Genomic DNA, 18,591 nt, shown 5'->3' with positions numbered 1-18,591 from the left:
AATTTGTAATATTCCCCCGACTGAAAACTGCAGTGCGCCCTCCATCGTATGCCTTCCGAGAAGCACAAAGGGAGATTTTTTTTAGCAATTGAAGTGTTTGTGTTAATTGATAATAAATATAAATGGTTTGAAGTTTGCTTTCATTTGTAACGTGTTTGTAATTAAATATGTTTTTGTGGTTCCCTTTTACCAATCATTGTACTGTATACTAACTATTGTTCTATGTCCATGATTTTGCTACATAGCTTCCTATATGGTCTAGTGGTTAGGATTCCTGGTTAACACCCAGGCGGCCCGGTATCGACTCCCGGTAAGGGAACGTCTTTGTTATTGTCATTTTGTTACAGAACTAAAGTGTGTAATGTGTTTTCATTATGATAATAAATCTACAGTTACTTGAAATATATATATATATATATATATATATATATATATATATATATATATATACAGAATGATGCAAATGTATTTGACTATTCACATACACTCACATTTTAAATCCTCTTGTTTCTAAGCGACAATGAATCTGGAATAACATTCTTAGGGTTCGTGTCATACGACTTTGTCTCATCAAAGCTGTTTCTGGTGACGTCCAGTGGATTATATTTGGAATCTTTGGTTCTGTCGTTAAGTATTTTCTCAAATAAGATGACAAATTAATAGCTCAGTTGGTTACAGTGAAAGTCAGCCCGGCTAGCTCAGTTGGTAAAGCATGAGACTCTTAATCTCAGGGTCGTGGGTTCGAGCTCCATGGTGGGCATCCTTTTTAAATACAAATTGAAGATGTTTCTTCGAGGCAACGGAGCAATGTCTGATTCTGTTCACATTGTATACAGTATTGCAACAAAATTACTTATTGGTCATTGTCAAATAGCAATTGCTATTGTAAAATGCATGCATCGTTTATAGCTATAACGATACTGAAATAAATAATCTTACTTTTTTGGGTTGGCTTCAATCCGTTTCTTTTTTTACAATTGTCATTACATCTTTCATGGAGCAACAGTTGGTATGTGCGTAATAAACCCAATCGGGCCTTGATACAATAGACAACCCTAGTCTGTGCTGAAATAAATAGTGCAGATTTTTACTGTAATGGCCGAGTTGTCTAAGGCGTCAGACTCAAGAACTCTGTGTTTCCAAAGAATTGTGTGTTCTGATATCCAAATGGAGATGTGGGTTTAAATCCCACTTCTGACAGTTTGATTTTTACTTATTTTTAAAATGAATAAATGTGTTTACTTTACTATAAAAGATTGTTTCAAGGAAATCAACAGCTGATACCAAACTCTTGTCAGCACTCAATACCATTTTAGAAGTTGATTTGCTATTTGTTTGGTTTCCACACTGTTTAGCTGTTCTTTTCCCACCCAGCTGTTATATTAATCAGGAAGGCTATTTCCGTGGCCAGCACGAAGCGCCAGCAAACAGAAGAGCCTCAACAAAAGAGCCGGGAGTCTAGCTGTGGGAGTCCAGCGAGGGGAGGCCTGCCTCGAGACGCTGTTCGAATAGATCCTAACCTAACAGCGCTCTGGATGATGCCATCTACTAGTCAGGTCTGTACCCTCCACCGCACCGCTCCCACTGTGCCTATTTGTCTTACCTGTCCTGCTATGACTGTCTCTCAATTCCCTGTTCTGTCCTCTCGTCCTCGTCCTCTGCCCTCTCTCCACTGCTGCTCCTCCAACCCCTCTAACCTCATCCCGCTGCCTCTCCCCCCTCCCGCACACTCTCTGGTGCACTCTGGAACTGTCACTCTTCTGCTAACAAAGCTGATTTCATCTCTGCCTTTGCCTCCCACCTCTCTCTCGATTTCCTTGCTCTCACTGAAACCTGGCTGTCCCCTGATAACACTGTAACTCCTGCTGCCCTGTCCTCTCTCTACGTCCTGTCCCATACCCCGCGTCTCCCTGGACAGGGAGGTGGGACTGGTATTCTCCTCTCACCCTCCTTACTCTTTTCGGTCCACTCCAACCTCTCCTCACTTGCCTTCAAACAACCCCCTATCACTCCCCTCCTTAAAAAACACCCTCGACCCCACCTCCCTCCAGAGCTACCATCCTGTCTCCCTCCTACCCTTCCTCTCCAAAACCCTCGAGCGGGCTGTACACCGCCAGCTCTCTGCTTTCCTGTCCAGCCACTCTCTGCTCAACCCTCTCCAATCTGGCTTCCGCTCTGCTCACTCCACTGAAACCGCCCTCCTGTCTGTCACCAACTCACTAAACTCTGCCTTAGCTGCCTCTCTGTCTTCTGTCCTAATTCTCCTCGACCTCTCTGCTGCCTTTGACACTGTCGATCACTCAATTCTACTATCCTCTCTCGCTGACCTGGGAATCTCTGGCACTGTTCTGGCCTGGTTCTCCCCTAACTCTCCAACTGCACTTACCAAGTAATAAAAGGTTTGAACACAAAACAGGACAAGGCACTTCACGCCAAAATAAAGAGACAAACAAAACGGACTATACAGTGCACGGACAGACACACAAACAAACACGGTGAGTTTTAAATAAACAAGTATTGTGCTGGTCCTACCAGCACGTAATAGCAATTGATATTTTAAAGTTATTCTCCTTCTCTCTCTCACCCGTTCTCCACTCTCGAACACCCAACCCTGAGTGAATGGTACGTGTCTCTATATATACTGTTGTGCTGGGATTGAATTACTAATTAATTTTTCACTTGAATCCCAGCACGTGAATTAATTCTGTGCAACCCCGTGCTCACATATTACATTTAACCAGCACGTGAAGTGATTTGTGCCCTCCTCGTGCCTAAATACAAATCTACCTTTTAAAATCACACGTGAAACACAGACCCGTTTATATCTCGTGTACCAATGACTATACACCAACATTAACACACGCATGCAACATACAACATATAACACACAAATGCACACAGGGGCAGGGCACATTGCCACAGACACTCACTTGCCGATTCTTCCTGAGCAACATATGAAGAATCCGACCCTTCCTCACCAACTACGCCACCCAGCTCCTGGTCCAGGCCCTGGTACTCTCCCGTCTAGACTACTGCAACTCCCTCCTGGCTGGCCTCCCTGCGTCCGCCACCTGTCCGCTCCAGCTCATCCAAAACTCTGCTGCTCACCTGGTGTTCTCTCTGCCTCGCTTCTCCTACGCAACCCCACTGCTCCGCTCACTCCAGTGGCTCCCAATCACCGCTCGCATCCAGTTCAAGACTCTTGTACTAGCCTACAGATGCCTTGACCAGACTGCACCCAGCTACCTCCAGACCCTCATCTCTCCCTACACCTCCACTCGACCTCTCCGCTCCTCCTGCACTAGATGACTGGCTCTACCTCCTCTACACTCCCCTGCCTCCATAACTCGCTCCTTCTCCACCCTCGCCCTGCAGTGGTGGAATGACCTTCCTACAGATGTCAGGACTGCCCAGTCCCTGACCACCTTCCGGTGCCTCCTCAAGACTCACCTCTTCAGACAGCACCTGTAGAACTCCTCTGTTTTTCCCTCTGGACACTTATCACTCTTCCTTAAATGTGCTTTACTTGCTCTTATCTGCCCCCTATTTTACTACATCTAATCCTGTACTTGAGAGTACTCTAATCTGTCAAGTGTTATTTAAACTATAGTATTTTGTATTTAATTATATCCTGATGTAACTATCACTGACACTGTTATCTGCTTCGTTATTGAATTGTATTTTGTCATACTTGTACTTGCTTGAACCAAAGTCATTGTATTTATCTTGCTCTTAATTGTATTAATACTGTACTGTGATTCTTGAAATGTATTTTGGTTTACGACTATAAGTCGCCCTGGATGCAGCAGCAAAGGTCATTCAAAATGATCTAGACAGCATTCAGAACTGGACAGACACATGGCAAATGACATTTAATAGAGAAAAGTGTAAGGTACTGCACACAGGCAATACATTTCTCCCCCCTTCCTTTCTATATTGGTTAATTGTAGGCTCTAGTATTTTTTTTAAACATCACTGAGACCCTTGTCCCTGTGCAACCACAATGTAGAAACATATAGAGAATGTATGTGAATGGACAATAAACATCACTGCTGTTTCTCTTAAAGCGTGTTTATTTATTTATAATACTGGAGCCTGTCTTAATACTGTATTACATTCTGAATATGAATATAGCTGAATTATTAATTGTAGATAATACTTAGAATACCAGATACATATTTAGCATTAAAAAGAGCAGTGTGCTATACTGTAATGATGCTCCAGTCAGTCTGCCCGGACTGCACCAGAACCATCTTGAAAACACGAAGCCTCCAATAAGCTAATTTGTAAAAGTTAGTAAAGAGTTGCGCTAATAATGAAGATAAATTTGAACTCCTAGCTGGAGCAACGAGAGAGGGCGAGAGGGCGGGGCAGAGAAGGAGGGGGAGACGCTGCTAGGCAACCGGCTCGTGAACATTCCATTCAGCTGAGCAGAGACCGTTAGGATTTAAAAATGCGAACGTTCCGAGCGGCGTTAGGCGCTTCGTTAAATTAACACACAGTTGCTGGCATTTTAATTTTGAAGATAACCATATTTTAAATACTCAAATAGCACAGTATTAAAAAAAATATACTTTACTTCAGTTCCAGACCGTTTTCCAACAAATTAAAAGAAGTGCATATTTATAATATGCATATTTGTTATGATATTAAGACTAAACAAATGTTCTACAGTTTGGTGTATAATTTATTTATTTATTTAATGTTGTAGTATTTCTTTTTTAATATTGTCTTGTTTTCACAAAATAACACCCATACATTATCAGTTCATCTGCTAGAGTAATCAAATCACAAATATTACTCTTCAGTAATTCATACACAGACATGCTGTGGTAACTTCAAGAAGTTAAAATGTAAGGCTGGATTCAAGTTTAACCAGATAAATAAGTAAATACATTAATAACGACATGAAACAAAAATATGTTTTGGTAGCTCATACGTAGGCCTATTTAAATTACAAAATGCGACCTGTTTTAGAAATTGATTGATATACTACCTGCCATTTAAATCTAAATTATATTTAAAACTGTTTGAGGGGCAGACTAGTATAGATGATTTCTAAAATCCATTAATATGTACACCACATTAGCACTCAGAGAAACATAGAAATTGATAATTTGTAAATAATTAGCTGTGGGATTATAATCAGAATTATGGATCATGGATTTTTGATTAAAATACACCCACATGTATTTCTGTTTCATGTCGTAATTTATTTATTAATTTCATTTTAACCTCTTGCTGGTGCCACGGCTTGTCTCTGTATCAATTCACTGATATTTGAGGTTGTGTTTAGTACACACTAGCAGGTGATCTGATAATCTTATTGATGTTATTTTGTGAAAACAATAACACGTTAATACTGTGCTACAAAAAATGACTCGACGTGTTCTAACGTGTGCGGGTGATGTCATGGGTTGTCATGGCAGCGTCGATCATCACGGGAGGGGTTATCAGTGGTTGTCGGAGAAACGCTGGAGTTCCGCTGGCTTCCGAGGTATCCAACCCGAATATCTAAATCAATACATTGACAACAATGGAATGTGACATATAAACCTAATGACTACATTAATGAAGCAGTAATACACGACAGGGTGTGTGTGTTATCATGAGGTAATATCACCATGCCTTGGGTGCGTTGGGAGACACTAGACGAAGTCGAGTTCTTGAACCGCCCAGGAAGTGGTGATATATCTCATGATAACACACAGACCCTGGAGTGTATTATTGCTATTATTAAATGGGTCTAGGAGTGTGGTGTTGTTGACAAATGAAGACTTTAAACCTTATTTTAATAATTCACTGAGAGAAGTAGTTCTACAGTAACTAAAAATGGTTAGATTAACAATTAAATATTTGATTTTAAACTGTTTTGTATAATATTTTCTTTTTCGGGGCTTTGCTAATAGTTTCTTGTTTAGGCTTTGTAGATATTGAAGTGGATCATTGTTTCAACGTGTATGTCTGGGTTTTGTCCAGTAGATGGCGCTGCTGCTGCTGCTGTGATGTTTTGTTTAGCAGAATGCAGTTCACGTACCGTGTTACAAACGGTACGGCGCTGCACAGAGCGGTACAAACTGTGCAATTAAAATCTCCGGTAGTACTACAGACGGGCCGCCGATAATCATCTCTGATTAACCCAACATGAATATAAATACAAACCCAGTCTGTTTCAAAGAGCACTCAGAGTGATGGCGCCGGAGAGTCTGATAGCAGGTTTAATAATATGAATGTGGCTGCTCGAGTTTTGCATCAAACTCAGTGTCCTCTATATAGTATAAACACATTACACAAGGGGTTGCCAGCGGGTGTAGTGAATTCAGTTCCAATATCTCAGCTCTCTCATAGATATGTTAAAGCTCAAAGAATGGAACTTCTGGTTCAGACTGGTGCGCGGATCTAAAGATTCCCCGCATCGGGTGTACCGGTTTGTTACGGAACGTGTTTCGTAAAATGAGTTTATCCAGTAACAGACAATATAAACCACAGTCAAAACAAACATGAAGAGAACATGTTGCCAAGTAGTGGTTTGTTTAACCAGTAACTCAAATTACTTAAAAAAAACAAACAAAAAAAAACACAACCTCATTTCTATAGTGTTAAAACTGAAGAAGTTAAACTAATACCTTACTTGGAGCTCTCACCAGGGACCACTTTCAGTAAAAGACGTATTAATCTCAGTGAACAAAATGAATACAAACTTGTATTCATAACAAAAAAAAAAAAAACCAAGCAATCAGACCATATAAATCTACACACTTTTTGTGATGCTAGAACAAGGTTTATATATATATATATATATATATACATATATAAAGGAGTGTTGATAATTTCACCCTAAACTTGCATACTGAAAGCAGCATGTCAAAGCAAAAAGGAACATAAAAAGAGGGTTACAACTCAATGGAGAAGGAAAGTCTTTGCCCCCAGGTTCACTCAGTGAATTAATGAAGGGTCCTTGAATAACACACCATATTGAGAATGGCCTGATCAGGAAACAAGCAAAGCATTCAATGCAGTAAGAGGAGAGAATCCCATTAACATGGCCATTCCGACACTCACCAATATATAATCTATGTAGAATTAGTCAAGCACCCACCAAAAAAATAAAAACAACACACAATCCAAAAAAGTCTTTAAAAGCAAGATTTTTATTTATCAATACACACGTTTGGGCATTTTCCAAAAATATACAACTCCAGCTACAAAGACAACCACTGGACACACACCCATTGCAGCTCCCAGAAGGGACCACACATTGAATTGGCCTGCAAGAGAAGAAAGAAATAGTTAGTGGAATATAAAGAGATAGTTATATATTTCACTTGAACTGCAATTGTGTTCACATCATGCATATTACCGCTTCTAGGCATAAAGTGAAGGGATCCATCTCTCTTCAGCTCAATTGGGCCAGAAGACACCAATGCCTTTACTGCACCACCATCCATCCCTTCAGCACTGCGACCTACAGGAGGAATTAGGAGTCCATCAAAACAAATGAACAAAAATGCATGCAAAATGTCGTCCGTCCCCCCCCCCCCCCCCCCCCTCTCAAGCAGAGCTCTTACCAAGCCTCTGTTTCCCTGGAATGCACCGTCTGCTACAGAGGCTGTCTGATGGCTGGTTTGAATCACATATCACAACACTGCAGTGGAAGTAAATCTGAAAGACAGCACACCTTGTCAAGTAAAACAAGCATCAATAGATCAGGCAGGACCATCATCCAATGAGGATTACTGAATTGAAAAACAAATATATTGCATCATAGTAAGTGTTTCTTGCAAATGTGCAGTTATAGGTTTTCATTCCAACTCACTAAAGATGTGAGCACAGTGACCATTTGCTGCTTGCAAAGCAATCCAAACCAAGCATTGTGGTACAAGATCCCCATATCAACACTCCACTTTACCTGTCCTTTCAGTGCATCCCGGCCGCTTGTGAAGGAAAACATTTTCACTTCAAACCTCTTCAGATGGGAAGGGAACAGCACTCTTGCATTGCTGGAGACTGGGTGAAAGATGGTCAAGTACTCATCTGCAGAGTTCTCACAGCTAGAAAGAGAAAGTAGGTCAGGAGCACATCAGCCACAACTCCAATTCATAGGTTTTGTAGCAGCAATATCATATTCCAGCATCTTACCTGTCCACAACAACATCCCACTTTGGAGAGCTATTCCTGTCAGCAGAATAGGTTGCCCAGCAGTTCTCCAAAAACAATTCAACCTGTGAATCCCTGCTGTACAGGAGCTCTACCTCAAAATACAAGGGTGTTCGCAAGTACTTCACAACAGGGTAATCCTGAGCTCCATAGAAGTCGTTGTAGGTTGAATCTGCAGAGATGCAAGGGAGAATTTTATAGGTGGAAACACGCTACTAGAGCATCTATATTATTTCAATTGCCAAGTCCTACCCAATGCAAGCTGCATGATGACCGCAAGGTCACCCAAGCCAGGCTGGACTACAGGTGCAGGATTATTCTGGTACAAGAACTGTACTACCTTGCTGTCATTGACCAGATAGTGACAGGCAACTCTCAACCTGGAAAGAAGAGATGGGGTTAGCAGAGTTTCAGCATCAACCACAAGGATACTCACTTTGATTGCAATCCTTACCGGTAAGATGTGAACAGCACTTCATTCTCATAAGTCAGGAGGTTGTTGTCAAACTGAAAGAGAAATCAAAGACCCAGGTTGCAATGAACTTGTAGATTTAGTATGGAGCTGCATACCAAGTTGCAGACTAGCTAATATGGTACTCTGGATCATCCCCAGCTGTGTACTAACCTAGTACCAATTTCACAATTTAAAAATAAAAAGCGTTGGTTATGAATATTGCAATTTCATAATTGAACACTTTTTTGGGACCTCATGATTGTTACAGTTAGTATGATACCTCAAGCCTGTCTACAGAAACTGCTAGACTAATATGGTATTGTTTTAGTAAACTCTAGGAGGGCAACAGCAGTTATTTTGGATTTGTTGCAAATACACATTTGAATACACAGCTGGTGACTCTTGAGCTGCAGTTGGTATCAACTCATGTATTAGTTTAGTCCCGGCCTCACCACGGGATCATCCCCAGTAAGTACGCTCTTTCCAGTTCACCGCTATTGACCCAAAGGTCTCTAGGCAGCACATGCAATGCCATAACCAAGAGTCATGTGTCACAACGCCTTTGTCAACTGGACAAGCAGTTCAATACAAAGGTGGCATCCTTCAGATGTCCACAATTCATGCAAGTAATTCAGCGGATAGAAACACAGGTCACCATGGCTCCCCAGACTGATCCAGGGGTGTTGGGGCCACCTTGTCAATATGTTGAACCTCCTCATAATATGGTTTTAAATGTGTCAATACTAACCCTTCTAGTTGTGCCACAGGAGTTGACATTGAAGTAGAAAACCGCATTGATAGCATCAGACTGAAGAGGCCGGCAACTCGGATCCCTCAGAGTTAGTTGACTTGGAGACAAGGTGGGGACAGATTCCACTTTCACAGCAAGAGCTGCCATAGTTCCATTGGTGAAGCAATCTGAAACACAGCATTTGGAACCAGGTTAAGGAAACAGATTATAGCTTCAATACCACTTCATGCAGCCTTTTTCCAATCTCAAAAGCAGCTATTCTAAAGAATGCTTTGTTCGCAGGAGAGTTACCAATCATCTTTGTAGGGAAACTGCAGGACAGGGAGAAGTCAGCCACCACAACCATGGTCCCAATATCCTTCAAGGTCAAGTCAAGCCTGCTTCTGATGCCTGAAGAACTGATCACCTACAGAGACAATACATCAGGTCAGTAATGTGTTGAACCCAAAACAGCTAACACACATTTTAAAGTTCCATCACTTACTTCATATGTGGCATCAACTGAATTGTATGGGACAGTCATCCAGAAATTGGTAGAGTTGGCATTATACTTGTACAGGGCAAGCAGACTTCCACCAAGTTCTCTTGAGCCCACAAAAGGAATCCAGTTGCGACCCATGTTGCCATATGTTACCATGGTATAGAATGCAGCACCATCACAGTAGCCAGTTACTGTAGGTGGAACTGCAAAAGGAATTGTCACGGCAATGGACTGGATTGGTTAGAAAAAGGTAGTTGTAGACCACAGTCAGGCACTTACTGATGTCTTTGAGAATGGCTTCGACTACAGCAGGATGAGTAAAGGGTGTATTCTCTGGCACTATTTTCAGCAAGTAGGTCAGGGGCAGAATGTAGGTTCTGGTGTCTGGAGGAGTTACCTGAAAAGAGAAAGGGTTTGTAGTATTAAACCCAAAGTCAAACAGCAAGCAAAACGTCCACAGGAAGCAAGTGTTTTCAAAGGGCAATAGGATGGTTTAACAGGTGGGATGTTACCTTTTGCTTCACATTGGGGTCCTCAAATGGCACCTGGAGAGTGTAGGTCTTGGATCCATTGGGAAAGACATGCTCCTGGACATTATAACCTTTTAGGTTGGCTTCTGGCACAGTTAACGTCTCTGGTCCAACTATAATTTTGACCAGCTCCACATCAGGCAGGAATGTCCCCAGGGTCACATTGAACACTCTGGCTTTAGGAACAGTGTCTGAAATTAAAACATGCAGTTAAAATGAAGGATATGAAGTGGAGCACTGCAACAAATCCCTTTGATTTACTGCATGTGGACCGGTTCTACATACGGTTTGTGACAACTGGTGGCCGAGGCATGAAAGGAGTGGTTATTGGATGAAGTACTGTGTACTTGGTCTTCTCAGGCCCATCTTGCCAGGTATGCTCCAGCATTGGTTCAATAGAATAAGAGATCACATAGGTGTTGTCCAATACATGGCTCTGAAAGCACAGAAGCATCTTAGGAAGAAAGCTTTAAAATGAGAAGGATTTAGAAGATGTTGAACTTCTACATACCTTGTAATATCCACCAACAGCTCCCACAGGAATTTTTACAGTGATTAGCTGGGGACTGACATCCAGTTTATAATCTCTACTATGAATCGTTGCAGGGTCAAGCTTGCGGCCATCAACTCCCATTTGGACATCAAGGGTAGTAATTTGTGGTGTCGGAACAAGAGGAGGCAGAACACGGGGAACATTCCATGTAATCATCTGTTCTGTGAAGGCTGTTCCATCTGACAGAAAAGAACACCATAGACTTGGTATAGAAAATTCATACTTAAACCTAGAATAGTTCTTGAGCACCGTTGCCCTCCATAAACTTACTCACCAGTAGGACATGTAACTGCAGTGTCCACCATCATGACCATCCATCTTTGCTTATAAAAGGTGGTTGATCTTAGCACAGCCATTGGTACAGTTTGGATCTGTTGGAGGGGAGGGGGAACTTTTACTAAAACAAAAGCAAGATTAAATCTACCTTCATAGTCTGGATATACTGTACTAGACAACAATGAAGCCTAGACTACTTACCACCTGAGGCTGGCTTTCTGTGGAGTTGTATGCAGCTCTAACCAGAATTCGAGTTGGTGTAGTGTTTATGCCATAGCCATTTGTCATGGCCTGAGCAACAGTCATAGTTGTCTTTCTATTTGCTGAGAGATGGAACACAATTTTCCAGATGCTGTTGTCAGCAGCAGTTGCCTAGCAAAGAAAAAAACCTCATTAGAATAAGGAGTTTGAACACAAAGCATCCCCAGTCTAAAGGATTTGTCACAAATGGCTTGTTTAATAAACAGGAACTAAAACTGAAAGGTGAAAGTTTAACAATGTATCACTCAAACTGTTCTATGTTCACCGGGCATCTCTAATAGAACAAAGTAAATCCTCAAATACAACTGCGTACAAAAGCCTATGTGAAAACATGTTGTCTGGATCCGATACAGGCAGAGTTTACAGCCATTCATTTGTACTGCACCTTAATACATCAGTGTACCAAACTTTAGGACAATACCTGAAATTGCACCTATGCAGCAGTCCTCAAAAAGGTAAATCAGGACACATTTAGCATGAAGGGTTTATAACCCTGCACATATGAAGCCACTACCTCAGTGGTTGAAATACAAGGCTTACACCAACAAGAAAGGGTTAATTTCTCCAATCAATTTCTATCAAAGCAATCACAGAATACATGTATGCAAAGCCAATGCCTTAAATGTCACACAATTCCAATATGGCCACCCTCTTGGGAGACAGGTTAAAGTTAAGGGGGCCGTTAGATTTTGCTTCCTCTAGACGAGACAGTAGAGTAAACTTCAATAGGCAAGACCAAGGGGACATGAATGAAGAAAATGCAAAGTCACATGATTCTACCTCTGGGTACGCAAGGGACCAATCAGGATCATCTTGAACAAAGTTTGGCTCAATGAGTGGCACCCCTCTTCTCACAGAAACCTAAAGAGAATTCACATTAGTCATGAGTGAAGTACTTCTGCAGTGACAATTAAATACCCACACAACCCAACAAGTTATACTGAACAGCATTATCACATCCCGACAGCCCTTACCTCCATGTAGTTTCTTTCACACAGAATCTCCCTCTCTGCCCATGGAGAATAGTGGCATGTCATGCTCTGAACATAGGAGGAAGCTGAAGTCATAGCACTGTTTGAGAAGACACTGATTTGTACTGTCAGCTTGTACGTCTCATTCTGGAAACAAAGGCTAAAGTTAGTCCCAGCATGTCACCATTAGAAACAGGTTTACAAGAAATAAAATGATGACTCACTGTGTTCTGAACAAAGCAGCTCAGCACAGAAGCAAGGAACTTGGCATTTCCCAAGAAGTCAACGGTTAAGCTATATCCACACTGTGCAGCCAGTCTTGGAGAGAGGGATACAAGCACCCCCTTATTGTCTATGGGAAAAAATTCAGTTGGCCTTAAACTGTACACGTGATCAAGCAAGGTAGAGATATAACAAAGTGAACACCCCCACCGCCCCGTTCCATCTACTTATTGAAATTGTCATAACTATTCCATCTACTAAATGCAATTTTATAAAAACGATTCATACAAGTAGAATTATACGCCCATTTGGAACAGTGGGTTTAGTGTAAATGATGTCTATTTCTGCGCACTTGCAGTCAACAAATCTGACTAAGGCTGTAGCAGCACAGGTCTACTTAGTGAGATCAGCAACATGCTTCTAAAACTAAGGCAAGAGCCTTTCATACCCTGCATCCTAAAAAAAACAAAGCCTGGTTGCTGTCATACAGCGCAGGAGTGCTCTGTATTTAATTCAGGTTATTACATTACGAGTCAACAGGCTTTGTACATCAAAAGCTTTCCATTCAAGAAAAATGATCACTCACCAATCACATTGATGCGAAAATACTTTCCAACAAAAGACTTCTCCAACATCATCATCATAACACTCCCTTGACATTCTGTCCTCACCGAGCCTGTAGAAGACAACGATACTTGAAAACACACAACCGGCAAATAAACAGGAAGCTGAAAGCTGTTGTGCTGAAGCGACCGTTATCGTACCTAGAGGGGCACAAACTTGCGTCCAAACTTCTGTGACTAACACTGCTAATAGCAATGTTATTCTGCATTGGAAAAAAAAACGCAAGTGAGAAACACACAATAAAATGAACGTTTCTAAAGTAGAGAAAAGATCAACAATTACCCAAATCTAAGACAACACGGCATCATTAAATCCAAGGCAGCCCCGACCGTGAACTTTCACCGTTATAAAGAAACAATAATAAAAACAAACCCGTCAGTAGCTGAGTTTGGGGTTCCTTAGAGTGCAATGGGGTTATAAAGAGGTTCAGGTGCTAATGGGATCTAATTAGCTGCAATTGATGCACGCACCTCTTTCATATTAGTCCTCTAATTTGCAATCAGTACGTTAATTAAAACTGATAATAATAATAATAATAATAATAATAATAATAATAATAATAATAATAATAATAATAATACTTTTTAAATTATATTACAACCCATTTAGAAGATTGTACTTTGAATTGAAGTTTGGCAGAAGTACGTGCAGATCAAACTGGACTGTCACCTACAAGGACTGTCTGATTAAAGGCTCAGCTATGGAGGCATGTAGTAAACAAACCCCAATGAATAATAAAAAGCAGGCCGCGCAAATGAAGAAACACATTTATATCATGCAGGAATCCAGGCAGATGTGTTGCCTGCGCCAGTGTGAGGGGACGAGAATGACATCTCGAGTTCTGATGTGAACATCCACAAGTCAATTACACATTTTTACAATTTCACCAGACTGATAGGTAGGCTAAGCAGACATTAATGTAAACAATTTATTTGAGGCCACTTGATTTAAGAAACAGTGCAAAGCATCTCTTTCGCATGTCAGATTTGCCATGAAAGGGGCAGTCCCGGGGAATAGAATGACCAAGTGACAAATGGAAAGCACAGCGCTTAACCTGAAATACAACGCGCAGAATTGATTTAGAACAGACTAAACACAAATCGGATGGCGTGCTGGAAATTTGAATTGTAATCAATTTATTTAAGATTTCAAGTTCCCATTTCAATTTTTGAGCTTAATTACATTCATTATTTTATGTATAATTCATTCAATTAGTGTGTTGAGCATTTTCAATTTGGCATTTTATCTTCGAGTGTTGTGCTTTGTCTATTTGACAGCTGTTATTTCAATTCAAATGTTGAACTTTGTCGTTGATGTTTGACGCTCTGGCTTTTGAAGTTCACATTTTTGTTACATTCCACCTCTCATAGGTTTGAACACAAACGGGTTTATTTGTGAAATTGTCACATTGTTTATAGTGTATCCAGCGATCATCTGAACTAACTGGTTCAGTGGTGTGTTCCCGTGAATAGACGGCACATGTCTGAGGGGGTGTGTTCTGTTCAGCTGTGCATTTCTGTGCGCTCCCCAGCCCGGCCAGCTCTCCCTCCCACCCGATCTGCAATCTTGGGAATATCTTGGTAGCTTTGACCAATCATAGCCCGTGTCACTACCAAGGAGCGAGCCAATCAGATTTCGCAGAGCTACCACGAATGAAGTGACGGAATTATCCAATCAGATCTCGTAGAACTCCCAGGAATCCTGCGCGTTCTCAACGGCGGGAGATTATTGAATCGTGAAGACTTTTGGTTTATTTCGAAATACAATCATCTGAAGGGAAGAATTTTATTACAGTATTATTTTAATTGTCACTAGTACTGTACGTATAGTCACCAAAAATTAAAAAAAATGGCAATAATAATATATGTTCGTATTGACATTTTTACAATAGGTGTCAGTTCTGAGTGTTAAAAAAATGTAATATTTACAACAGCTAGAAACTTGTTTGAGGGACTGTTTTATCCAAAGCGCAATTATATTTAATACATTTCTCCGTTATAATGTTACTGTAATACTTGTATCCGGGACAACAGAAATCGTACCATGGTAAAATAAATAGTACCATATAGTACCGTGGTGTAGTGTTGCATTATACTGTAGATACCAGGATACTTCTTAGAAATAAAAAGGACAATCATATTATCATGATGGTACTGCATTATAGTACCAGAATAGTGCATTGTACATTGATAGTATCGGATACATTGTGTTTTTCTATCATTTATTTTTAATTATGTATCCATGAACGTTATAGTACTGTATTTAACTTCAGGTTTTTAAGTCTAATTTAGTTTCATTGAAAAATGATCTTGTTTTGAAAGCAATACTTAAAAAATGTGAACATGGATACTCCATGCTTTTTAAAAAAAATAATCTCTCTTTTTCAACAGTAAGTCCCTTTTGTCATTGTATAGTAGTGTTTATTTGTTTTCACCCAGTGAACCCCTTTTTGATTTCTTGTTGTTTTGTGTAGAAACCTTTTATTTGGCCATTGTGACTATTTTGTGTTTAGGCTATTTGTTTAATTGAAGTCTTTTGTTTAACTGCAACCTTGCTATTTTGTCACAAATGTTCTTTTTTCAGGTTCAGATGGAACCCTTGTTTAGAAGAAAGGCTGATGGCAGACTCAGCCTGACTGATACAAAGTAATCTATAAGCTGGTATCGCCCCAGAAGGTTCAACCATGTAAGTTCGAATTTGAATCAATGCTTATAAAAATAATGATCTTCACATTATAACTACTTTATAGGTCTCCCTTTCAGTGCTAATTTCATTATCTATTACAATGCATTTTTATAACTGATGGTGTGATTTAAACTTGGGTGCTATATAATGAATGTTCTAGTATACACATATCAAATACTGGCATTATAATATTTCGAGGAAAACAGTCAGTTGATATAAATGATATGTGGTCCAGTTACCATACCAGGTACCTATTGCTGTTGTTTTTCAGCTCTGATGACTGGTGCTGAACTGAGCAACCAAGAACTCCAGAAAAATCGTATCTTCTTATACTGGACCATGCAAATACACAGGTACAGTGAACTTGATAAAGGATTGTCAGCATTACCATTAAAACTATAGGAATAAAGCTGCTAAATTTTTAGCGCAATTTTCTATGAAATTCCACACAGGAGATGGTAGCAGTGTTTGATTTTTATAATCTTTCATAAATAATTATAAGGTAGCTGCATTTCTTAATTACAAATACAGAATTAATTAATATTACATTTCGCAATCAAGGATGATGTAATGCGCAAGGATACTTGTCTTTCATAAGAGCTGAAATAAATTATAGTTCTTTGAGATTATATATGTTACGAGCGGATTGTTTAGAAATGTACTTAATTATATTACAACTTTTCTAAAAAAAACAATGTTATCTCGAGAAAGGAGGCTTGTCAAGCCGAAATAGCTCAGCTGGGAGAGCGTTAGACTGAAGATCTAAAGGTTCCTGGTTCGATCCCGGGTTTCGGCAAACAGCCAGAATATTTTTCTGTTTTGTATTATTTTGAACTAAAAAACAGAACACATTTTCTTCTTCAGTGTAATTGGAGGAAATAATAACATATTACAGTGCCATCTTCTAATGGGATTAAGAAATGCAAAAAGCATCGTCCCTGGGTGGGCTTGAACCACCAAACTTTCAGTTAACAGCCGAACGCGCTAACGGATTGCACCACAGAGACCAACCTGTTAAACCACCAAAGCATACGGGAGATGCTGCACAACGTGATCGAGGGAGCAGAAAGCCGAAACAGACCACATCTAAGAAGAAAGCAACACTGGGCAGGAAAGTCTGCAATCACAATTACATGTATTCAAACCAATGCAAGCAAATTTCAAACCATTTATATTTATTCCCAAATAACACAAACTCTTCCATTGCTAAAAAAAATATAAAAAAAACTCAGTTTGTGCTTCTCGGAAGGCATACGATGGAGGGCGCACTGCAGTTTTTCAGCCTGGGGAATATTACAAATTAGGAACTGTGCTTTAAAATACAGATGTAGGGCGGACGTCTCTGTTACAAAGAATTGACACACTGTATGTATCTCCATAATGCGTTGGGACTTAATACGCAGATACATTAAAACTATTTGGAGAATGCGGGCATCGATCCCGCTACTTCTCACATGCTAAGCGAGCGCTCTAACATTTGAGCTAATTCCCCCTGAATTATGCCAGCGATTCTCATAGGCTTCATCGCAGCTTGATTTGAGCAATTCAGATTGTTGGCAATGTAATCTGCGATTTGCAAATTCAAAAAATAAATTAATTAACTAAATAGCAAATATTTCGACTAGAGGCATGTTTTCAATTTCTTCAAAAAGTAGTCTCAGCTCGTTGATTCAGTCGCTTTAAAATCCATCTCTGTATCCCGATGCAGCAGCGCTGTGTGCTGTGGCTCGAGTTTGTTTGACGAGGCAGGCAATGCAAAAATGCCAAAATTTGCTTTTGTATCACATGACAAACTTAAGGTATGCTTTAAAATAAAATTGAACTGTCAGAAGTGGGATTTGAACCCACGCCTCCACTTTGAGACCAGAACACAATTCTTTGGAAATACAGAGTCTTTGAGTCTGGCGCCTTAGACTACTCGGCCATCCTGCCAAGCTGCACATACTACAGCAGAAAACCACATTATTTATTTCAGCACAGCCTAGGGTTGTCATTATCACGGCCCGATTGGGTTTATTACGCACATACTATTTGTTTATTTAGCAGACGCCTTTATCCAAGGCAACTTACAGAGACTAGGGTGTGTGAACTATGCATCAGCTGCAGAGTCACTCACAACTACGTCTCACCCGAAAGACGGAGCACAAGGAGGTTAAGTGGCTTGCTCAGGGTCACACAATGTGTCAGTGCTTGAGGTGGGATTTGAACCGGGGACCTTCTGGATACAAGACTTTTTTGTTTAACCACCGGACCACACAGCCTCCTAACTGTACATAGTGTAAAAAAGAAAGGGATTGAAGCCAACCCAAAAAAGTAAGATTATGTATTTCAATATTGTTATAGCTATGATGCACGCATTTTACAATAGCAATTGGTATATGACAATGATCAATAAGTAATTTTGTTGCAATACTGTATACAATGTGAACAGAATCAGACATTGATCAGTTGCCTCGAAAAAACATCTACCCGGGACGTTGAAAAGAATTGTGGGAAATGTGGGCTCAGGCATAGAAGCAAAGGTATATTTCAAGGTCTTAAAACAACATTTCCCACAATTCTTTTCAACGTCCTGTCCCTGCCTATTGGCTTAGCATCGCAGAACAAGCAGGGGCGGCACATTCAA

The 18,591-nt window shown here is 40.3% G+C and overlaps 2 protein-coding genes and 1 non-coding gene across 3 annotated transcripts; 1 reads left to right on the top strand and 2 right to left on the bottom strand.

Annotated features, from left to right (window-relative positions):
* Positions 1-7,133: 7,133 nt before the first annotated feature.
* On the bottom strand, positions 7,134-9,769 carry LOC131702971 (zona pellucida sperm-binding protein 2-like). Its single transcript, XM_059005834.1, has 9 exons — positions 9,654-9,769; positions 9,360-9,529; positions 8,612-8,664; positions 8,410-8,537; positions 8,140-8,329; positions 7,910-8,051; positions 7,569-7,662; positions 7,361-7,465; positions 7,134-7,268 (listed from the first exon to the last, which is right to left on the bottom strand). The coding sequence occupies exons 1-9, from the start codon at positions 9,706-9,708 to the stop codon at positions 7,159-7,161; spliced, it is 1,047 nt and encodes a 348-aa protein (XP_058861817.1). The 5' UTR covers positions 9,709-9,769; the 3' UTR covers positions 7,134-7,158.
* A 249-nt stretch (positions 9,770-10,018) lies between these two features.
* Positions 10,019-13,695, bottom strand: LOC131703119 (uncharacterized). Its single transcript, XM_059005984.1, has 12 exons — positions 13,563-13,695; positions 13,421-13,482; positions 13,243-13,332; positions 12,659-12,786; positions 12,438-12,581; positions 12,244-12,324; positions 11,404-11,574; positions 11,201-11,297; positions 10,885-11,105; positions 10,659-10,809; positions 10,356-10,564; positions 10,019-10,240 (listed from the first exon to the last, which is right to left on the bottom strand). Exons 1-12 carry the CDS (start codon positions 13,586-13,588, stop codon positions 10,019-10,021), a joined length of 1,602 nt encoding a protein of 533 aa, XP_058861967.1. The 5' UTR covers positions 13,589-13,695.
* A 2,993-nt stretch (positions 13,696-16,688) lies between these two features.
* Positions 16,689-16,761, top strand: trnaf-gaa (transfer RNA phenylalanine (anticodon GAA)). Its single transcript has one exon. It is a non-coding gene; the product is annotated as a tRNA-Phe (tRNA).
* Positions 16,762-18,591: the final 1,830 nt, after the last annotated feature.

Source organism: Acipenser ruthenus, chromosome 32 (genome assembly GCF_902713425.1).
Source record: "Acipenser ruthenus chromosome 32, fAciRut3.2 maternal haplotype, whole genome shotgun sequence".
Classification (NCBI taxonomy): domain Eukaryota; kingdom Metazoa; phylum Chordata; class Actinopteri; order Acipenseriformes; family Acipenseridae; genus Acipenser; species Acipenser ruthenus.
This window is presented reverse-complemented; position numbering and strand designations above follow the sequence as displayed.

Coding starts and splice junctions, on each gene's coding strand:
- LOC131702971 (XM_059005834.1), bottom strand. CDS start 9,708: ATGGTTGTGGTGGCTGACTTCTCCCTGTCCTGCAGTTTCCCTACAAAG. Junction 8,665..9,359: donor CCTGTGGCACAACTAGAAGG/GTTAGTATTGAC, acceptor TTTCTCTTTCAG/TTTGACAACAACCTCCTGAC. Junction 7,269..7,360: donor TCACTTTATGCCTAGAAGCG/GTAATATGCATG, acceptor CTTCTCTTGCAG/GCCAATTCAATGTGTGGTCC.
- LOC131703119 (XM_059005984.1), bottom strand. CDS start 13,588: ATGATGCCGTGTTGTCTTAGATTTGG. Junction 12,582..12,658: donor GCTGCTTTGTTCAGAACACA/GTGAGTCATCAT, acceptor CTTTGTTTCCAG/AATGAGACGTACAAGCTGAC. Junction 11,575..12,243: donor GGTCCCTTGCGTACCCAGAG/GTAGAATCATGT, acceptor TTTCTTTGCTAG/GCAACTGCTGCTGACAACAG.